A 21,930-nucleotide genomic window follows, 5' to 3' on the forward strand; every position below is an offset into this window, starting at 1 on the left:
AGCACTAATTTAAACACAATATTTTAAAGGCAAATGTGTCCGAGCAATAATACACGTTGCACATGTTACAACTAAAGAAAGTTAGATATTGTTATTGAATCATGAACTCCTTTATCAGGTTTGATTACATGATTGAAATCCTGAATCTGGATCATCACAACATTTATCTCCAGAAAATTTCAACCAAATCGTCTTGAAATGTTTGATTTTTGCTGCTCAAACACAGACAAACAGTGTCATTAAACTTTGAAGGAGAAGAAAAACTCTGATCTCTTCTCAGTGTTTCAATCAGATTTGATTGTAGTTGTTTTTTGTTGCAGTGACAAACAAAAGTGAAGTTAAGCCTCTGTAACGGTTCATTTTAATCAAAGCTGTCGAGTAGAAAAGACGTATTTACTTCAGATAATTGAAACTGAAAAATTACAGGACTCACTTTATTTAGTCAAAGTGAATTTTCATCTCCTCAGAAGTGTAACAATCAAGAGAACAGACGCTGCTGACTGAATTATGACGAGAAGAACAAAGAAATAAAAACAGTGATGACAGAGTGAGAGCATTAAATCAGTTCATGTGACACAGAAATCAAACATTAAAGCCACATCACCAACCTCGCTCTCTTTAATTACATTATCTTTTCACTTGAATGACACGTGACTGAAGCGTCACTGTCTCCAGCTGTTTGCATCTGCACTAGTAAACATGTTCTCCATGTTTTTCACTTTGTTTACATTCAGAAAAATGATGATGATGATGATGATGATGATGATGACGAAGAGTTTTAGAATGAAATCTCTTCAGTGACTTCAGTGAAGCTGAAGCTGAAGCTGTGTTCAGGGACAGTAAGGAAAACAATAATCTGTAATACCAAATTAGCAGCAGAGATTTTGACTTCCATTTCAGGAACAGCTGGAAAATTCTTTTATAGTTCAACACAGAATTTATATAAGAAAGTTACTGTGAAGTTACAGTAGAAAACTGCTAAATGCAGAGGTGAGGTTTGATTTATTTTATTATTTATTATATTATATATAATATATTATATATATATATATTATATTATAAGAGCGTATTTATTGTTTTATTTAAAAATATTATTATTTAACATATCTGCATTTGAATATTGCTGTTTTATATTCATTTTGTACCGTTTGTGTTGCTCTGAATATTTCAAAAATAAATCCGAGAAACTCAGTACTTGTACTCTTGAGTACTTGAGTCGTGTTTTCACTGCATACTTTTTACTCTTACTCAACTCATTATTATTTTAAAGTAACAGTACTTTTCCTTGAGTCATTATTATCTTAAAGTAAGAGTACTTTTACTCGAGTCGTCATTATCTTAAAGTAAGAGTACTTTTACTTTTACTTGAGTCATTATTATCTTAAAGTAAGAGTACTTTTACAGGGAGTCGTCATTATCTTAAAAGATTATCTTAAAGTAAGAGTACTTTTACTCGAGTCGTCATTATCTTAAAGTAAGAGTACTTTTACTTTTACACAAGTCATTATTATCTTAAAGTAAGAGTACTTTTACTTTTACTTGAGTCATTATTATCTTAAAGTAAGAGTACTTTTACTTTCATTCGAGTCGTCATTATCTTAAAGTAAGAGTACTTTTACTCGAGTCGTCATTATCTTAAAGTAAGAGTACTTTTACTTTTACACAAGTCATTATTATCTTAAAGTAAGAGTACTTTTACTCGAGTCATGTTTTGACTAAATCACAGTCTAACCCTAACCCTTTGAACTTCCTCTTTGACAAACTGACATAGTTTGTTTTCTGTTGTCTTTTTATTTAGCGTCTCTGTTTCTGAGGCTCATGTCCTTGTTGTTGAGAGGTCACTGAGGTCAGTGAGGTCAGTGAGGTCAGTGAGGTCAGTGAGGTCAGTGAGGTCAGCGGTGAAGTGAGTGAGTGATGTTTGGCTGAACGCTGTGAACCCAGCTCAGATATGTGTGAAGATCTCAGTCGTTATTTTCAGCAGCTGCTCCAATCACCTCTGTGTCAGTTGCCACGTGGTCGCTGCACACAGGACGTAGGTTGTCTGTCAGTCGCTCTGTGTTCAGTCAGTTCACAGTGAGACGGTTGTCTGAAGAACGACGTTCGGGTGAATCCACTTAAGTATTTGGTATCAGCGTTACAGAGCCACAGGTCGCAGTAGGGGCACTTGTCCTCTACTGCCGGGTTTATATTGCACACAAAGGAGTTCACTGCGACGACCCCATGGAGGACTCTCCAGTGAAGGTCTGCATGTCTTTTTGAGAGTGGAGGTTTGTAGAAGGACCTCCATCCACTCCGGTCTGGCTGCAGGAGCCAGTTGCAGATATCTCCTCCATGGGGTGTCAGGTCTTTTGTCCAGTTTTGTCCGGTTTATTGCTTCTAGGGTTGGATCTTCTGTGCAGATAAAATCCCCCCCTTTTTTGTGTCGTCGTCATCGTCTTAGTCGAGGTAGAGTCGGAAGAAATGTGTTTTTAGTCGGCGGCAGAAGATGTGGAGACTTTCAGCTGTCCGGATGTCGATGGGGAGATCGTTCCACCATTTGGGAGCGAGGACAGTGAACGGTCTGGAGTTCTGCGAGTGCCTCTGCGATCCTCTCAGTGAGGGGGCAGCGAGCCGGTTTGCCGATGTAGAGCGAAGTGGGCGGGCTGGGGTGTAGGTTTTGATCATGTCCTGGATGTAGGCTGGACCGGATCCGTTTGTAGCATGGAACGCAAGCACTAGAGTCTTGAAGCGGATGCGAGCAGCTACAGGAAGCCAGTGAAGGGAGCGGAGGAGCGGTGTAGTGTGGGAGAACTTTGGTAAGTTGAAGACCAGTCGAGCTGCTGCATTCTGGATGAGTTGCAGAGGTCGTATGGCACATGCAGGGAGACCAGCCAGGAGGGAGTTGCAGTAATTACTTCATCCACAGTAAAAGAAAAAGGTAAAAAGCTCTGAGCAAATAAAATCCCCACTCCTCCACTCAGACTGGACCTGTGGCTTAAAACCACCTCCCCTTTAAAAGCCCTTTTCCAGTCACTGTCTACAGTGCTGTGGGTTTCCTGAACAAACATGACATCAATTCTTTTAGTCTCCATCAGTTTAAAAAGAGCGGCTCATTTAAAATCAGACCTGGCCCCGTTCAGGTTTAAGGTTCTGATGTTAAAATCACACATAGATAAAAAAAGAACAGCAGTCAATAGAAGGTAAAAACATCTAAAAATCATCATCATTCCTGATTTGGGTTTTCACCTTCAGTATTAACTTTTTTAATCTAAATATTTCCTGCTCTGTTAAAACCTCCTCCCCACAGCTCTTCCTGGTGAGCGGCCTGGCTGAATTAATAAATAATTGTAGGTCAGGAAAGACCTCACCTACATTAGGCAGCCTGGCTCCTTTAGTTTGCTCCAGGAAGGCTTTAATTCTCTCTGGAGGGTATTTACCCTGAGAGTCCAGCTGAGTCAGGAGAACATCGCTCTCTGACTCAGTGGACTCAGTCTGGGAACTCGTTTTCTTTACTTTACTGTTCTTTTTATCCAGATTCAAAGTTCTTTCTTTTCTGTGATATTTTGAGGAGATCGTCATCTGACATATCCTCCTCCATCATCTGTTCAACCATGTCTTCAGTTGTTTTGGAAATGGTTGCTTTAGGAGTCAGAGTCTCAGTAACCACGGGGACCGACGCCACGGGAGGATTCTCCTCGACGGACGGCCCCACCGGGGCAGAAAAAAACGGCCTTGCGGCAACAACGGGAGTGCCCCACACAGTAGTCGGCACGAGTGAATGTCCCCCCGCGCCCGCAGCAACGGGCGGATCTCCCCCCGGAGCCGCCCGTCGCGCTCTGTCTTCCTTCGGGCAAGAGTGGACCAAATGCCCCTCGCCCCCACAACCAAAACATTTCATCGTTTCCGAGGAAACAAAAACCATATAATTTAAAACCATCAACTTTAAAGGAGAAAGACAGGCTCAGATCAGTGTTTCTTTCTTTAAGGATCGTGAAAACCTGTCTCCTGTGACACACGACATGCTTGAGTTTCGGAGATTTACATCCCAGTGAAACCATCCTGATTGGGGATAGGATGTGTCCATATCTAGAGAGCTCTTTCACTAACAATTCATTCTTAATGAACGGGTGAGCATTTGAGATCATTATTTTTGTGGCAGGGTTGACAAGAGGTGAGACGGGAGTGAAGGTGTCTCGGATAACTACTCCCCTCTCCACCACCTCGCCAACCTTAGCCGTACTGTCGAGAAATAACACGATGGCCCCGTTCATCCGTGAGCCAGACTTCACGCTGTCACAACCGACAACCTCTCCCACAGCCAGCCCTGCCTCCTCCACCGAGCACTGCACTGCGGGGAAAAGCTTGATCGCATGTCTGCGAGGTAGCTTCTCAAACTCCGCAGGTGCAGCCTTCGCCACCGGCATTGTGCCACACAGAGCACGCTGCCCCTCACACACACACATAAACAGCCCTGATAGCAACAAGGGATAAAATAAAGATTCATAAACACACTCACACCGGGGGTTGTGGAGGAAAAGACTGAACATCAGTTCAAAGTCACAGGAAACAGGAAGTCAGAATGTGTCTCTCATTTGAACAAGGTAGTGTTGAACTGTGGGAAACGTTGACACTTAAAGTTCTAGAATGATTCACTTCACCACGAATTCTAAATTCTAATTTAGCCTTCAGTGATGAACAAATGAACAAATGTGCTGAATAGAATCACACGGTGTTCACTGAGTTGCTCTGACATGAAAAAGCTTCAGATGATAAATAATAACCGGGACATTTTCTAGAACTATTTCACACAGAATATTGAAGTTTTACTAAATACTGACTTTTTATCCCCAGATGCTTTTAGTTTGGAGAGTTGTCTTGCTTCTTTGTGTCTGTCTTTCTTTCCCCTTGTTTTATTTTGTAGTTTTTCCTTGTGGTCCTTGTCAAGTTTGACTTCCTGTCCCTGTCTTGATTGTCTGTCCCGCCTTAATGCGTCTCACCTGTGTGTGATTGTCCCTCTCTCCCTACTTTAGTTCAGTTTCAGTCTTTTTTGTTGGTTTTATTAAAGACTAATTTTGATCATTTTTTTCACATCCTGCTACTAATTATTAAAATACCTCAAGTTTTTGGGGTTTTTTTGTGTAAAAATAAACTTTGTTTGTTAATGTTAAGAAAAACAGTTGAATATCAAACATGTGTGAGTGAAACATAGAAAATATTAAACCACTCCACAGCAGAATGACTCAGAAATTAGAAATTAAAAAACGACATGACATTGAGGCTATTTGAGATTTAATAAAGTGGAATTTTTACCGTGGAGGTTTTGAGCCAATGAGAGAAGCCGCTCCACTAAATTATCGGAACACTTGATGTTTCATCTTCTGCTTAATTGCTTCTGCTGCTTGTGTCACAGCTTCATTGTTCCATTATCACATCACTGCGCTCCATAATTAACTCTGCACGTCTGCGACTGCTGAACACCGGCTGTTCCAAATGCTTTTAACTTGATTGTCTTTGTTGTTGTGTGTTTTGCTCTCTGGCAGAATGAGTACACGTGTCCGCGGCCGCTGCCCGGTGCCTGGCTGGGAGACGTTCCTACCATCCATTAACTCGCCCACAGGGAGAGCTGTGGACGCCGCCGCCGTGCAGGTATGAAGAGAAGCCATCAGGATCCTACGCCCATCATCTACACTCCAGAATGTTCTTCAGATAATTCTCTACGCCAAAACGAGGGCAGCAGTGGGGAGAGAAATCCTGTGTTTTTTTCTTATAACATGTTTTTTGGACTCATCCCTCGCGTGGCCTCACACGTGTCGACCGACGTCAGCGTCTGTGGAAACTCTTCAGTGGGTGGAGACTCGTGGGAGTTTAATGTAAAGACTCAAAAGATAATGTTGTTAAAAAAAACACTACAATTTGAAGAGGCTTTAAAAACAAAAGAGAAAATCTGAGCGACCAATTGTTGACTGAGTTGCAAACACAGATGTGTGGATTTGCATATTTTGATTCCATCACGTCATCAACTTTCAAAGTGATTTTCAGGGCGGCGACTCAAGCGCTTGGCTGATGTGAGACATCAGGAATCATGATGGTCCGCTCCATCTGCTTTGAAAAGTTTCCAGACAGAAACGAACGATCCCCGAGCCAGTGATGTTTGGCGAGATCTTTTTTTTTTTTTCTAAGATGCAATCAAAAACTTTTTGAGCTCGAGTTTGATTTGAGGACCAAACGTCAATCAGAAGCAAAATGAGGGTGAAAAAAGGGTGAAATGTAATTTTTCTGCAGTTGTAATGTTGTTAATGTTGTACTTTATGAATCTGTGTTTCTGCCATTTCTCAACACCAAATACCAAAGAGCCGAGAGGAGCTTTGTTTTCGAGGCTTGTGGCTCTTCACACCCGTGGATCCAGGATTTTTTTCTCCCTCTGAAATAAAATCCCAGAAAAATCAAAAGAAGCCTCAACTCCTCCTCCAGCGTCCAGCAGCGCTCTTGTTTCTGAATTGGCTTTTTTTTGGTCCACGTGTGTGATATGTGTACATCTTTGTGAACGACAGTCTTCAGTAGGAAACTCTTCTTTTACATTCATTGCTTTACATTTTTTAACACGTGCTTGTTTTCTTTAAAAGAACCGGCCTGACTCCTGGAAGAAGTTTGTGTGTGTCTTCTTTGTGTGGTTCATCCAAGTTTGAGAGACACTCGACTCTAATTTGCTTTCTTTCAACCTGCAAACATCATCTTTCTACGCCGGAAAATGATCATTTTCTATTGTAAATTTCTGCTTTCCCCTCCTTGAATTGTTGATATTTAGTAAGCACTTCTTGTATTCTTGTTTCACTTTCAACAACAGTTTGTTTTATAATGAAAATAACCACATCATTGGTGAGCAATATGAATTGGTCAAATTAAAATATTCATTAATCATTTTTTTCTGAAGTCATTTTCTATTACATGTTTGTTTGTGAAGTCACTTTTTCACACAGGAAATCTGTTTTTCATTAACGTGTCAAATATCCAGGACATCTTTGTTTCCTCCAAAAAAAATCTTGTGACCCATCTGTGGGTCCTGACCCAGTCTTTGGGAAACACTGGTCTACGCAATACGCAGGTATTTACCATAATTGACCTTAATTCCAAAGCCAGTGAATAGTCGTTAGCTGTAGGCAGGTTCCACTTGGCTTGACTCGTAGCTTCTGTTTTAGTTCATCAATCACCAAGGCGAGAGAGAGTTGTGTTATTTATTTTATTATTTATTTATTTCCACTCGTCGTACTTTCAAGTTACATTTCTATCCACATGTATCCACGCTTGTGTCAGGTTGTGTCATTCACAGCCTGACACTACGCGACATTAGCTTGCGTTGTCTTACTGTTTGAATCTTTAGATCGTCGTTCACAACCTGGAAGATCAAGTGCTGTTGATCCTCGAGATGCTTGGATACGTGTGGATAGAAATGTACGGCGAGTGGAAATAAATGTGCAAACCCTTCACACGACTCCCTCTCGCCTTGGTGATTGATGAATTCCAGCAGGATTGCAGTATAACTGTTTACACGTGTGCACTGATACATAAGAACACCTTGTTCTGACAGAACTTGAGTCAAGTCATTTATTTTTGCAAAGACAAGTTGAGGATGTTCATTTTTGTTCGAAAAGTAATGAAACATCATGACATAGATGTGAACTCTGTGTTTGTAGGTGGTTTGACGGCACACACCAGACTACACCACTGCATTATCCGGACAGTTCAAAACTGACCCAATTTAGACTCATTACAGGCGGAATGGAGTCATTTGTCATACAGTGACAGGGAGAAGTAAAGAATCATCATCTGCTCCTGAACAGCTGCTCAAACATGTCAGACGGAGTCACAGTAGAAGCGTGTTAGCAACAAGCTGCTAAAATAAAGCAGCTCCTGTCACTTTGTGAGAAACTTCAGATATTTGTTGAAACTTGAGTTTAAATTTGAACCTTATAAATCCTTTCAGGTGCTCTAAGAGCAGTTTAGCCTTGGTCTTGGAACAACAGAAACATTAGACAATGTCCTTTTCTTTGGACATGGAGGACAAACAACCATGAGTGCACATTTTTCTGATTCTACACCAAAGATGCAAAGAAGCAAATCTGCTGACTCACCTGCTAGCTTAGCTGTTAGCTTCACCGAGTGAGTCGTTAGCAGCATAATGAGTAATGATAAGTAATGTGTGTGGACGTGGTGCTAACTTTAGTCAACAAGTCACAGGCAATGACAGCAGTATTTAGCAGTTAGCAGATTAGCATTAGCATGCTTCTGTGTTGTTAACATTGTTGCTCGTCCAGGACTGTCCTCAGGGGACAACAGGCTGATTTTACTCTTGAACAAAGTCCATAAACTGCAGCACAAATCTGATTTGTAAACGTGTGCATGTCTGTGCATATTTTTTATTGTCAGTCTGAACAGATAAGCAACACTAGATCTGATTTAAACCACATTTAAGGTGGTTTCAAATGTGATTCTGATTGGATTTTTACAGATACGTCTTTATCCGAATGTCTCTCAGATAGGATTTCAAAGTGTCTTCCCTCTGGATCCCGCTGAATGTGTCTCCGTCGCAGCATTAGAAGTGATGCAGGTCCACTTCAGTCAATGTCTCAGCTTCCACTGACTCTGTCTGCGTCACGTATCGTCTCCGTCGTCGTTCCGTTGCGCCCGTAGAACGTGTTCTATTATTGAAGGATGACGGAACACAAAGCTTCAGTTCAGCAGAATTTAGCACAAAGTCAAACACAGAATCAACATTAAGCGTCCAGGGTTTTTTTTTTTTTCAGAATAAAAGCCCCCTTGTTGTTTTTTGGCCAGTAACTGTAGAGATCCATGTGGAAAACGGGACTAGATGATGTCATTATGGACCCACAGATAAGATCTGATCACTTATAATATACGATGTGAACATTTGTTCAGGAAGATCAGATTCTGATCAGATTTCAGTCTAAACTAGACCTTAAAAAACCTCAGAAGAAGTGAAGAAGACTTTGTAGGAAACAGAAATAAGGAGCTTTGGCTTCAGACGATCAGAAGAGTGATTCTAAACGTAAGTTAGAATCAACGTTGTACATTTTAAGAAGCACAGAAGTCATCCTCACATTCATCCCTGTGGATCATTTGGGGGAAAGGCTGGACTTGAGTGCGGCTCTGAAAGCAGCTGTAATGAGCTCCTGTGTGTTCTTGTCTCCACTCACTCAGTGAAACATGTCGTGTTCCCCACAGACCTGCAGTGACGAGGCTGTCACATCAACATTAGCCTCATTAATTTACAGAGCAGAACATTGATCTCTGTTCGACCGGCCTGTTCCCGCTGACGCTCACGCTGAGGGCCGCGCCCGCCCTCTAATTACACTTCATGTGAAAGGTGTTGCGTGTCTCAGGAGGAGGCCGCCGCGCGCTCCACGCTTCTGCCCCACGCTTCTGCCCCACGCTTCTGCCCCACATTCACCACAGTTGGAAAATGTTGAGGTGTCAAGTGGAGCGGAAGTCCAGATGGTCAGTCTGCCCTCCCCTCTACCTTTCCTCCCCCCTCCTCACTCGTGCTGCTTCCTCTCTGTCCACTGCCCACTTCTCACTCACTTCCAGTCTCTTGACATTTATGTCGTTTCAGCTCAGTCTCTGTCGCCATGTTCCCTGCTTTCACTCCATCTGTCCATCTGTCCATCTGTCCACACTGTGGCTTCACTTTTCAATAAAATAATCAAACATATAAAAGCCAAAATAAAGGCGAGTTATTGTAAAATGATTCATCTGATCAAATATTCATTCATTCATTCATTCTCAGTGATTTAGTCTTGAACCAAAATGAAATGAACGTTGTAACATGACAGAGAAACAGAAGCCTCTGCAGCCACGAGGAAACATTAATCCTGTTATTGACTCGTTTGCATGGACAGAAAAAAGCCAATGATTTGCATGAACCAAGCGCCAAAGTGAAATATGAAATATGACGCACAAACACTGTCTCTGTAACAAACACAGCAAACTCCATATGGATTTTTGTCTATTTCATTTTCTTTTCCCATTAAATATCGTACAGTATATGACCCCTGATTTGAATGACTTCTTCGTGCTTTAAGGCAACTACTGCGTCGCCACACTTCATGTACGTAATCTGAACTCTATGTGATTGTATATATTTGTATATGTATGTATATATTGTAGCTACAGCATAATAAGATGATTGAAAAATGGAGTTTTCTCCTATTATCAGTCAGTTTACCTTCAAAATGTCCATAATGCTGCAGTCATTAATTATAGATTCAAACTAATTGCTGCTCAGACTAATTGTGAGAGTCTATTTTACAACGTAACGATCTAATTACCTGGAAAGAGTAACTGACAGAGAGTAATCGATCCTGGAATGGCAGTAAGTGGAGCATGTAACTCCCAACAGTCTCCTTAAATTCAATAAAGCCTCTCAGCCAAGCCAATATTTAGATAATCCACAACTGCACCGACATTTAACTGCAAGTTCTGTGAAAATCTGTTCGTAAACCTGCTTCAAAAACAAACATGGACAGACGGACACGGGTGAAATTATAAACTTGGCAGAAGTCAAAATATTTAACTGCACTCGTAGAATTGGTCCATGTCGTTTCTTTCATGTTATGCAGATTGTAAATCTCTGTGGTTTATTGTTATTATCTGCTGTTTCCTCGTCTCCATGATCTGTGTGTGTGTGTGTGTTGGGTATCAATCAGAGAGACACTCTTCCATAACACTTCCATTATATTTTATACATAAAAATGACAGAAAGTCGAAAATATTCACATTTAAGAATATGAAGCTGAATATCGTACTCGTTTGTCGTGTTATGGAAGTGTTGAGATGAAACAGCCAATCGGAATTGATATCGTCTCCAATTGGTTGATTTTGTGTAGCATGCAAAGAAGGGAGAGATTTGAGAGCGAGTGTGCAGTGGTCTGAGTGAGAGGGTTATTATTGCACGTTAAAATGAATCATTGTAAACATAAGCAAATACATGTATTGAGCACAGAATATATTTTTGTTTGCTTATATGAAATATAATTTCTCTTCAAAATATAGTTTCTGTGCTCAAAATCTCACAATGTTCCTTCAATAATGTGGCCCAAATATAACGCTGGGCTGTACTGTATCTGCTTGAGTGTGCACACACACACACACTATGCATAATTCATGTGATCTGGGCTGGATGTTGACCCAAGTCCAAACACTTGGCACTCTATAAGTCTTCCAGCTCGAGGCTCCGAGCAGCAAGAAGATGCTAAACTATAAGCAAAGTACACTGATCTGAGATTTATCGAGCTGCTCCCAGACACGCACAGTGACCGTGTGTGCGTGTGTGTGTGTGTGTGTGTGTGTGCACATGCAGACTGATAATGGACGGATTAAGAAACAGAGGCAAAGATTCAGATGTAGATTAGGAAATAGTAGAGTTTTATAATCTCACTGTGACTCCACAGATTATGTGACTGGTTTAACGATGAGGTTCATCCAGGAAAAATCTCCATTCCTCCATTCTTTTTCACTGTGACAGATCACATGACTTCACTGTGCCGGATCACATGACCTCATGTGTCCAGTCAGGTTAATGAGATGAAAATGTGGACATGAAGACGTTTAGGGTTTGTTTCAAAGTCTCTTTGTTTGACTTTAAAATCACACATGATTATGATAAAGTGTGCAGATCATAAAAAACAACTTTTTTTTTAATTCATTATTTTATTTAATTCACTCATTCATTGAACCGTCCACGCCAAGCAACAGCAGACACTGACTAAAACTAGTGCTGTCAAACAATTAAAATATTTAATGACAAATAATGGCACATTTGTATCTGTTCTAAATGTCCCTTGATTTCTTTGGGGCACACGATTTTTTCACGTTTTGGACGACATACTATACTATGACTATTTTAGTCAAATTTTTGAAGACATACTAACCTATGACTTTTTTGGACGACATACTACAGTATGAATTTTACGTCAAATTTTGGACGACATACTAACGTATGACTATTTCGTCTCATTTTCACATTTTGGACGACATGCTAAAGTGTGACTTTTTTGTCTCATTTTGGACGATATACTAACCTATGGCTTTTTCGTCACATTTTGGACAACATACTAAAATGTGACCTTTTTGTATCTCATTTACGTCTCATTTTGGACGACATACCCCAACCTGATTTTTTATTTTGGACGACATACTAACCTACTTGACATTTTTCACATTTTGGACTGTTTAGCATTGACTTGGGTGTTTTTTTCAGTAAGTGCTACTTGTTGGGGCAGTTTTGTTGGACAATATCAACTGAATGAATAGCAGAGAAAATGGTTGGGAGCTTCCAACTCGGATCACTTCAGATGGAACCACTCATGATTCTGGACTTCATAAGTGCTTCTCTTTGGGGTTGTCTTGGGTGTGATGGGTTCTGCAGTGGAAAGCTCTGAATGAACTATCCCAAAATCCAATGTGGAGCTCAAATATTCATCACCAACATTACCCTTACACAAGCACTGACGTGAATTTAAAATGCAGTAAGTGCTATTTGTTGGGGTCGTGTTGCTGATTTTAACAAGTCCATATTCGATCTATTTCTCTATGGTGGCTACATTCACAAGGCATACAATCATGTGGTCTGCTTCGAAATGTTTAGTTTTGAAAGAGCAACTGTGTTGTTTCAAGATAGTGATACATTTGCAATTAAACTGTACCATCTGTGAATGAAAGGCAGTCAAATGAGCAATTGCAGTCTCATCAAGTAATAAGAGACCTGCATGAATTGAAGATGATGGTTGTCTCTTAGTGGAGGTGTGGTCCTTTCTTTTACCAACATTTATCAAGGCCATTGAAACTTCATGAAAAAGTAGGCGGAGCATGTTGGGAGTGGCTACACTCCAATATAAGATTGGCATGGTTGTGGAAGCAAATCCACTGGAGCTGGACACACCACAGAACATGCTACAAAAAGATCACCTGGACCCAAAGAAAAGTCATGGGTAGAGTTATTTTGATGTCACCCATTTCAGTGCTGCCTTGTTTCTGTATATTGTTGGGGCAGTTTTGTTGGACAATATCAACTGAATGAATAGCAAAGAAAATGGTTCCAACTCAGATCACTTCAGATGGAACCACTCATGATTCTCGACTTCATAAGTGCTTTTCTTTGGGGTTGTCTTGGTTGTGATGTGATCTGCAGTCAAACAGTCTAAATGAACTCTCCTGAAATCCAATGTGGAATTCAAATATGTATTACCAGCATTACCCTTACACAAGCACAGACTTGAATTTAAAATGCAGTAAGTGCTATTTGTTGGGGTAGTGTTGGTGATTTTTGAGGTCATATTGGATAACATAATGATATAACACAACCTCTGACATTTCTTGTAAGTCTGTACAATTACCCTAACTTTAGCATTGACTTGGGTGTTTTTTTCAGTAAGTGCTACTTGTTGGGGCAGTTTTGTTGGACAATATCAACTGAATGAATAGCAGAGAAAATGGTTGTGAGCTTCCAACTCGGATCACTTCAGATGGAACCACTCATGATTCTGGACTTCATAAGTGCTTCTCTTTGGGGTTGTCTTGGTTGTGATGGGTTCTGCAGTGGAAAGCTCTGAATGAACTATCCCAAAATCCAATGTGGAGCTCAAATATTCATCACCAACATTACCCTTACACAAGCACTGACATGAATTTAAAATGCAGTAAGTGCTATTTGTTGGGGTCGTGTTGCTGATTTTAACAAGTCCATATTCGATCTATTTCTCTACGGTGGCTACATTCACAAGGCATACAATCATGTGGTATGCTTCGAAATGTTTACTTTTAAAAGAGCAACTGTGTTGTTTCAAGATGGTGATACATTTGCAATTAAACTGTACCATCTGTGAATGAAAGGCAGTCAAATGAGCAATTGGAGTCTCATCAAGTACTAAGAGACCTGCATGAATTGAAGATGATGGTTGTCTCTTAGTGGAGGTGTGGTCCTTTCTTTTACCAACACTTATCAAGGCCATTGAAACTTCATGAAAAAGTAGGCGGAGCATGTTGGGAGTGGCTACACTCCAATTTAAGATTGGCATGGTTGTGGAAGCAAATCCACTGGAGCTGGACACACCACAGAAGATGCTACAAAAAGATCACCTGGACCCAAAGACAAGTCATGGGTAGAGTTATTTTGATGTCACCCATTTCAGTGCTGCCTTGTTTCTGTATATTGTTGGGGCAGTTTTGTTGGACAATATCAACTGAATGAATAGCAAAGAAAATGGTTCCAACTCAGACCACTTCAGATGGAACCACTCATGATTCTGGACTTCATAAGTGCTTCTCTTTGGGGTTGTTTTGGTTGTGATGGGATCTGCAGTCAAACAGTCTAAATGAACTCTCCTGAAATCCAATGTGGAATTAAAATATGTATCACCAGCATTACCCTTACACAAGCACAGACTTGAATTTAAAATGCAGTAAGTGCTATTTGTTGGGGTAGTGTTGGTGATTTTTTGAGGTCATATTTGTGTAAGTTCAGAAGGCAATCCTCTTGGATAACATAATGATATAACACAACCTCTGACATTTCTTGTAAGTCTGTACAATTACCCTAACTTTAGCATTGACTTGAGTGTTTTTTCAGTAAGTGCTACTTGTTGGGGCAGTTTTGTTGGACAATATCAACTGAATGAATAGCAAAGAAAATGGTTCCAACTCAGACCACTTCAGATGGAACCACTCATGATTCTGGACTTCATAAGTGCTTCTCTTTGGGGTTGTCTTGGTTGTGATGGGATCTGCAGTCAAACAGTGTCAATGAACTCTCCTGAAATCCAATGTGGAATTCAAATATGTATCACCAGCATTACCCTTACACAAGCACAGACTTGAATTTAAAATGCAGTAAGTGCTATTTGTTGGGGTAGTGTTGGCGATTTTTTTGAGGTCATATTGGATAACAATGATATAACACAACCTCTGACATTTCTTGTAAGTCTGTACAATTACCCTAACTTTAGCATTGACTTGAGTGTTTTTTTCAGTAAGTGCTACTTGTTGGGGCAGTTTTGTTGGACAATATCAACTGAATGAATAGCAGAGAAAATGGTTGTGAGCTTCCAACTCGGATCACTTCAGATGGAACCACTCATGATTCTGGACTACATAAGTGCTTCTCTTTGGGGTTGTCTTGGTTGTGATGGGTTCTGCAGTGGAAAGCTCTGAATGAACTATCCCAAAATCCAATGTGGAGCTCAAATATTCATCACCAACATTACCCTTACACTGACGTGAATTTAAAATGCAGTGAGTGCTATTTGTTGGGGTCGTGTTGCTGATTTTAACAAGTCCATATTCGATCTTTTTCTCTACGGTGGCTACATTCACAAGGCATACAATCATGTGATCTGCTTCGAAATGTTTAGTTTTAAAAGAGCAACTGTGTTGTTTCAAGATGGTGATACATTTGCATGAATTGAAGATGATGGTTGCCTCTTAGTGGAGGTGTGGTCCATTTATCAAGGCCATTGAAACTTCATGAAAAAGTAGGCGGAGCATGTTGGGAGTGGCTACACTCCAATATAAGATTGGCATGGTTGTGGAAGCAAATCCACTGTAGCTGGACACACCACAGAAGATGCTACAAAAAGATCACCTGGACCCAAAGAAAAGTCATGGGTAGAGTTATTTTGATGTCACCCATTTCAGTGCTGCCTTGTTTCTGTATATTGTTGGGGCAGTTTTGTTGGACAATATCAACTGAACGAATAGCAAAGAAAATGGTTCCAACTCAGATCACTTCAGATGGAACATTAGAAAGCACAACATAGACTTTCATTGTTATGCAGATGACACACAGCTATATTTATCAATGAGGCCGGATGAAATAAATCAGGTTGTTCAACTCCAGGAATGTCTCAGAGACATTAAGTCCTGTGACCTGTAACGTTCTACTTTTAAACTTTTATACTCGGCCCTAAACACCTCAGAGAAAAACTTTCTGACCACATTGTTGATGACTTTATGAACTTTTTTGTGAATTAAATAACATCAATTAGAAAAAAAATTGATAATTTCCTCCCTCATATTGGGACTGACTCATCTTCTAGCACAAGAGCTTTAGAAGCACCAGGTGCACAGTTAGACAGTTTCTCCCCTATAGATCTCCCTGAGTTAACATCATTGGTTTCATCATCTAAGCCATCAACCTGTCAGTTAGATCCTATCCCCACCAAACTGTTTAAAGATGTGTTTCCTTTAATTAACAACTCTATATTAACTCAAATTAATCTATCCTTATTAACTGGATATGTGCCCCAAACGTTTAAAGTAGCAGTTATTAAACCCCTTCTAAAAAAAGCGACCCTTGACCCAGATATTTTAGCGAATTACCGACCGATATCTAATCTTCCCTTTGTCTCTAAAATCTTAGAAAAGGCAGTTGCCAATCAATTATGTGAATATTTGCGCATTAATGGCCTGTTTGAAGATTTTCAGTCAGGTTTTAGATTAAACCATAGCACAGAAACAGCACTAGTTAAAGTTAGTAATGATCTTCTCTTGGCGTCAGATAATGGTCTAGTTTCTTTACTTGTCCTGTTAGATCTTAGTGCTGCATTTGACACCATTGATCATGATATTCTACTGCAGAGATTGGAGCAGACTCTTGGTATCACAGGTGCTGCCCTCTGCTGGTTTAAATCATACTTATCTGATAGAATCCAGTTTGTTCACGTTAATGATAAAGCCTCACTACAAACAAAAGTTAATTGTGGAGTTCCACAAGGCTCAGTGCTTGGGCCTATACTTTTTACCTTATATATGCTTCCTCTAGGGAACATTATTAGAAAGCATAACATACACTTTCATTGTTATGCAGATGACACACAGCTATATTTATCGATGAGGCCGGATGAAATAAATCAGGTTGTTCAACTCCAGGAATGTCTCAGAGACATTAAGTCCTGGATGACCTGTAACTTTCTACTTTTAAACTCAGAAAAAACTGAGGTCATTATACTCGGCCCTAAACACCTCAGAGAAAAACTTTCTGATCACATTGTCACTTTAGATGACATCACCTTGGCTTCCAGTTCCACTGTGAGGAACCTTGGAGTTACTTTTGACCAGGAAATGTCTTTTGATTCACACATAAAACTAATTTCCAGAACAGCCTTCTTCCACCTGCGGAACATTATGAAAATTAGAAACATTCTGTCTTTACAGGATGCTGAAAAACTAGTTCATGCTTTTGTTACATCTAGATTAGATTACTGTAACTCCTTATTATCAGGATGTTCCAACAAGTCTGTTAGAATCCTTCAGTTCATTCAAAATGCTGCAGCACGAGTTCTGACAGGAACTAGAAAGAGAGACCATATAACTCCAGTGTTAGCTTCTCTACACTGGCTCCCCCACAGTTTAGAATTAAATTTAAAATCCTCCTCCTCACGTACAAAGCACTTAATGGTCACGCCCCTTCATACCTGAAAGACCTAGTCTTACCCTATCATCCTAATAGACCACTTAGGTCACAAAATACAGGTTTACTTGTGGTTCCCAGAGTCTGTAAGAGCAGAATGGGAGGCAGAGCCTTCAGTTACCAGGCTCCTCCTCTCCTGTGGAACCAGCTCCCAATGATAGTTTGGGAGGCGGAGCCTCTCTCTGTATTTAAAGTTAGACTTAAAACTTTCCTTTTTGATAAAGCTTATAGTTAGAGCTGGTTCAGGGAAACCTGGACCATCTCTTAGTTATGCTGCTATAGAACTAAACTGCTGGGGGATTTTCCTGTGGTACACGCACATTCACTCTCTCACACTCAGCATTTGATTATGACTTTTTATATGTCATTAACCTTGTCTCTTTCTCTCCCTAGTTTGTGTCTTTCCTTCCTTCCTTCCCTCTCTCTCTCTGTATTCTCATCATGCAGGAACGCAGGATCAAGATCCAGTTTCCGAAGCTACGCTCATCGTCACCATTATTATTATTTTGTAATTAAAAAGTCGATATCAATAACTGTATAAACTTGTAACCTGATACAGTTGTTGTGTATCTGCTGCTGGTCTCCCTCTCTCTCTTCTGTCTCTCCCTCATCTCCCTCTTGTCCTTTCTCTCCCCCCATTTTCTGTCCCCCACCTCTCCACTGTCCCCCATTTTTCCTTTCACCCCAACCTGTTGAGGCAGATGACCGCACATCTCTGAGCCTGGTTCTGTCAGAGATTTCTTCTTCTGTTAAGAGGGAGTTTTTTCTCTCCACTGATGCCTAGTGTTTGCTCATTGTGTGAACTGTTGTGTTTCTCTGCTCTCTTTGATGTTATCTATGTACAGACCTGAGATCATGTATGTTATGATTTGGTGCTATACAAATAAAACTGAATTGAATTGAATTGAATATACAACATAAACACAATGTGTGTGTGTGTGTGTGTGTGTTTTGACCTTGGAGATGAGAGGATACTGAGTCTCAAGGTCTCCAACAGGAACCATCCACTTATTGAATTCATGACTATGTTTGTGTGTGGTGGACATTAAGAGATAAATTATGGGGAAAACACACACACACACACACACACACACACCGGACAGCAGCAGGTGAAATACATGTATCTGCATCTGTGACGCTGTATCCCCTGAATGACACTGTGTGTGTGTGTGTGTGTGTGCATGTGTGTGTGTGTGTGTGTGTGTGTGTGTGCATGTGCATGTGCAGTGTGTGTGTGTGTGTGTGTGTGTGTGTGTGTGTGTGTGTGTGTGTGTGTGTGTGTGTGTGTGTGTGTGTGTGTGTGTGTGTGTGTGCATGTGTGTGTGTGCATGTGCATGTGTGTGTGTGTGTGTGTGTGTGTGTGTGTGTGTGTCTGGCTCAGCTCACACAGCTTCTCTCCTTCCTGTGTTCGACAGGAACAACATTTCATTTCCTCCTCAGAGACCTCCAGCTTTCAGTAAAAGCTTAATCTTTTCCAGAGAAGTTTTCCTGGAAGAAAGACGCTTCCACTGAGACAGAGAGACACTGAAACACTGAGACACTGAGAGACAGAGACACAGGCACTGAGACACTGAGACACTGAGACACTGAGAGACAGAGACACTGAGAGACAGAGACACATAGGCACTGAGACACAGAGACACTGAGCTGCCTCACTGCAACACACAGTCTTCAAATGTGGTTGTGTGTGATTTTGCCTCATGTACAGATAAACCTGATCATTAACGTCTTATTTTGCAGTGCGAGAAAGTTGTTTGAGCTTCTTTTTCATGAATGAATGATGAAACCAGCCATTAAGAGCTGGTAAAGTTAGCACGACTTACAGAGAAGCGCGCGGAGGCGTTTCTGCCGGTCCGCTCGGCCGTGGGAGGTCTCAGTGATGCATCAGTGTGTATGAAAAAAAGAATGTTAACATGTAAATTTAGGTCCTCACAACATTAGTAACACACACACACACACACACACACTCACTCTCCCACACAGGAGTTGTTGATCCACTGCTGCCTCCATCACTAAGTTTAAATGTCTCATTTTATGACTTCAACATTTTAAATCCTTCATTCAGATTGACCTCAGTGACATAAGGTGACCACACGAGGCAGCAGAGTTACCACCAGCTCCTGTGTCCCCACAGGCTAAAATCACTGGGTTTCTCTTTGGACTTTGGTGTGAGAGAGTGAGTGGTTTCCAAACTTCAGTTTCCTGTTGGGAAAGTCTGTCTCACAGTGAGCTAAAGACGTGAACATGTTCTTAAGACATCGTAGACTTTGACTTTATCAGTTGAGTTGTTTGTCATGTGGCTAAAATCTTTTTTTCCTGCTTAATTCAGAACTGGATTGAGTCAGAATTTCGTCAACACTTTGACTCTGAGGGTCTCCAGTAAATGTCCTCACAGAAGACAATGGTCTTGTTGTCCTCTCTTCTTCTCTCAGCACATTAAGGTGTTTTCTTTCTTTCTTGGAGCTGCTTTTCAACAACATTCCTGGAAACGATGAGTGTTATTAACACCTTCAGGCAACAGAGTCAGAGGAGGAGGAGGAGGAGGAAGAAGTGTTTGTCTGATAGAGGTTAATGGGTCGTAACACTGAGGCCTGGTCTCATTATTCCACTGTGGACAGATGGTGAAGTGAGTGAGATCCTCTGTGGTGTCACGACAACAAACCTGGACAAACACGAGGAGGAGGCGGTCAAACAGTTCACACGTTCACCACACGTTCACCAGGCGTTCATCACACGTTCACCAGACGTTCATCACACGTTCACCACGCGTCCATCGCACGTTCACCACGCGTCCATCGCACATTCACCACGTGTTCATCACACGTTCAACCACGCATTCATCATACGTCCTCCATGTGTTCATCGCACATTCACCACGCATTCATCACACGTTCATCACGCGTTCACCATGCGATCACCACGCGTCAGAGAGCGCTGGTTTGTGAGGCTCTACGATGGATAGAAACCTGAGAGGAAGAGTTTGTGTGAGAGGAGGTCGAGGTGGTCAGTGAAGATATCTGATGAAATCAGAGCTAGTGTGATTGACCATGTTCTTGTCCATGGTATGAGCATGAGGGAGGCCGGACAAAGGCTACAACCAAACATCACCACCATGTGTCCACCATAATCCAAAGATTTAGAGAAGAGAACAGGTAATTCATATATGAATTACCTGTTCTACGTGTAAATGCACAAGATTTCAGTTTATTGTCTTTTTGTACAAGTGCTAAATGCACAGGTTTTTTGTTTTGCAACATGCATTTAGCCTACAGTGAAGAATAAACATTTATTTCTCCAGCTTCATGTCCAGAGCATTGTGTTTTCTCTTTTTCTACGTAGTGTTTAGTGACTGTTCAGTAGTGTTTTTAATTTTGATTTTGATTTGACAACATAGTTCAGTTTTGAGCACAGATCGAACTGTTTTGAGGTGAAAGTTTGGTTTTGCAAGAAGAGTCTGAGGTTTTGTGTTCACAGTTTAGAGAAAAGGAGAGCAGCTTTCAAGACATGTGTCTTAGCAATTGAGAAAAACTGTAAATCTGTGGTGTCCTTGTGGTGCATGGATGCCACCTGCTGGCAGCTCTGGAAACTACATGAAGTCAGAGTTTTAATCTGTGTGAAACAGAAATGTCTTTCTATGATTTACTCTCAAATCTCCTTTTAAAACACATTCCTTTAAACTCCAGGATAAAACAGTCACAGAGATTTATTATCAATCTGGTCTTTAATCCCGTGTTTAAATGCTGATTTTACACTGTTCACTTTTAATCAGTTTTATTCTTGTGTTTGTGTCTTTTTTCAGTGGTACATGAGCGTCCTCTGGTGGAAAATCAAGAAACTCTGTTTCTACTGTTTATACCAGAGTGTGTGATCATGTGATCAGAGATTAAATAATAATTATTATAATCAGTCACTTTATATTTGCTCCATCTTAATCTAATGTCTCTCTACCAGTGTGTGTGTGTGTGTGTGTGAAGGAGGAGGAGTAAAATAAAACTTATAATTATTATTATATGAAGGAAAAAAAAACACAGAACCTTTGATTAGTTTCATCACATCATTATTATTATTTTATTATTTTTATTTCCATGACAAAAAGCTCTCATTTTAAACATCATGTACATCTACAGTGATGGTCTCACACCAGCTAACATGAGTCAGGAGGACGTCCACGACCAGCATGGAGGCGACCTCTGACCTCTGACCCCCTTAAATACATCGGCTTCATAAGTTAACTTGTTTAAGAAAATAAATATCAATGGTTCTCGTCGCCGTATCAGGCCTCGTCGTCTTCTTCTTCTTCTGATTTTTATTCTGGACAAAACTGAACACAAATATTAAACATGAGGTGAACGAGAAATATTTCACATCTAAATCTGCGCGGTGAGATAATCTGAGGTTTGCGTCAGGTCTGTGGTCTACTTCTCGGCCTCGGCGGCGTCCTCGGCGGCGTCCACAGACCTCCTGGCGAACAG

The 21,930-nt window shown here is 40.7% G+C and overlaps 2 protein-coding genes across 2 annotated transcripts in view; one reads left to right on the forward strand and one right to left on the reverse strand.

Moving 5' to 3' along the window:
* Positions 1–5,614, forward strand: part of lrrtm4l1 (leucine rich repeat transmembrane neuronal 4 like 1) — a 47,892-nt gene extending 42,278 nt beyond the window's left edge. Inside the window, exon 3 of the mRNA XM_044053658.1 lies at positions 5,520–5,614. Within this exon, the coding sequence (XP_043909593.1) occupies positions 5,520–5,585 (66 nt within the window). The 3' untranslated portion in view covers positions 5,586–5,614. The remainder of the gene's footprint in view (positions 1–5,519) is intronic.
* Positions 5,615–21,498: 15,884 nt separating this feature from the next.
* The window catches only part of LOC122758025 (stanniocalcin-like), a 3,119-nt gene continuing 2,687 nt past the window's right edge, over positions 21,499–21,930 (reverse strand). The window contains exon 5 of the mRNA XM_044011807.1: positions 21,499–21,930. This exon is cut by the window's right edge and continues 232 nt beyond it. Within this exon, the coding sequence (XP_043867742.1) occupies positions 21,874–21,930 (57 nt within the window). The 3' untranslated portion in view covers positions 21,499–21,873.

The sequence above is a fragment of the Solea senegalensis genome, linkage group LG21, assembly GCF_019176455.1.
Source record: "Solea senegalensis isolate Sse05_10M linkage group LG21, IFAPA_SoseM_1, whole genome shotgun sequence".
Lineage (NCBI taxonomy): Eukaryota > Metazoa > Chordata > Actinopteri > Pleuronectiformes > Soleidae > Solea > Solea senegalensis.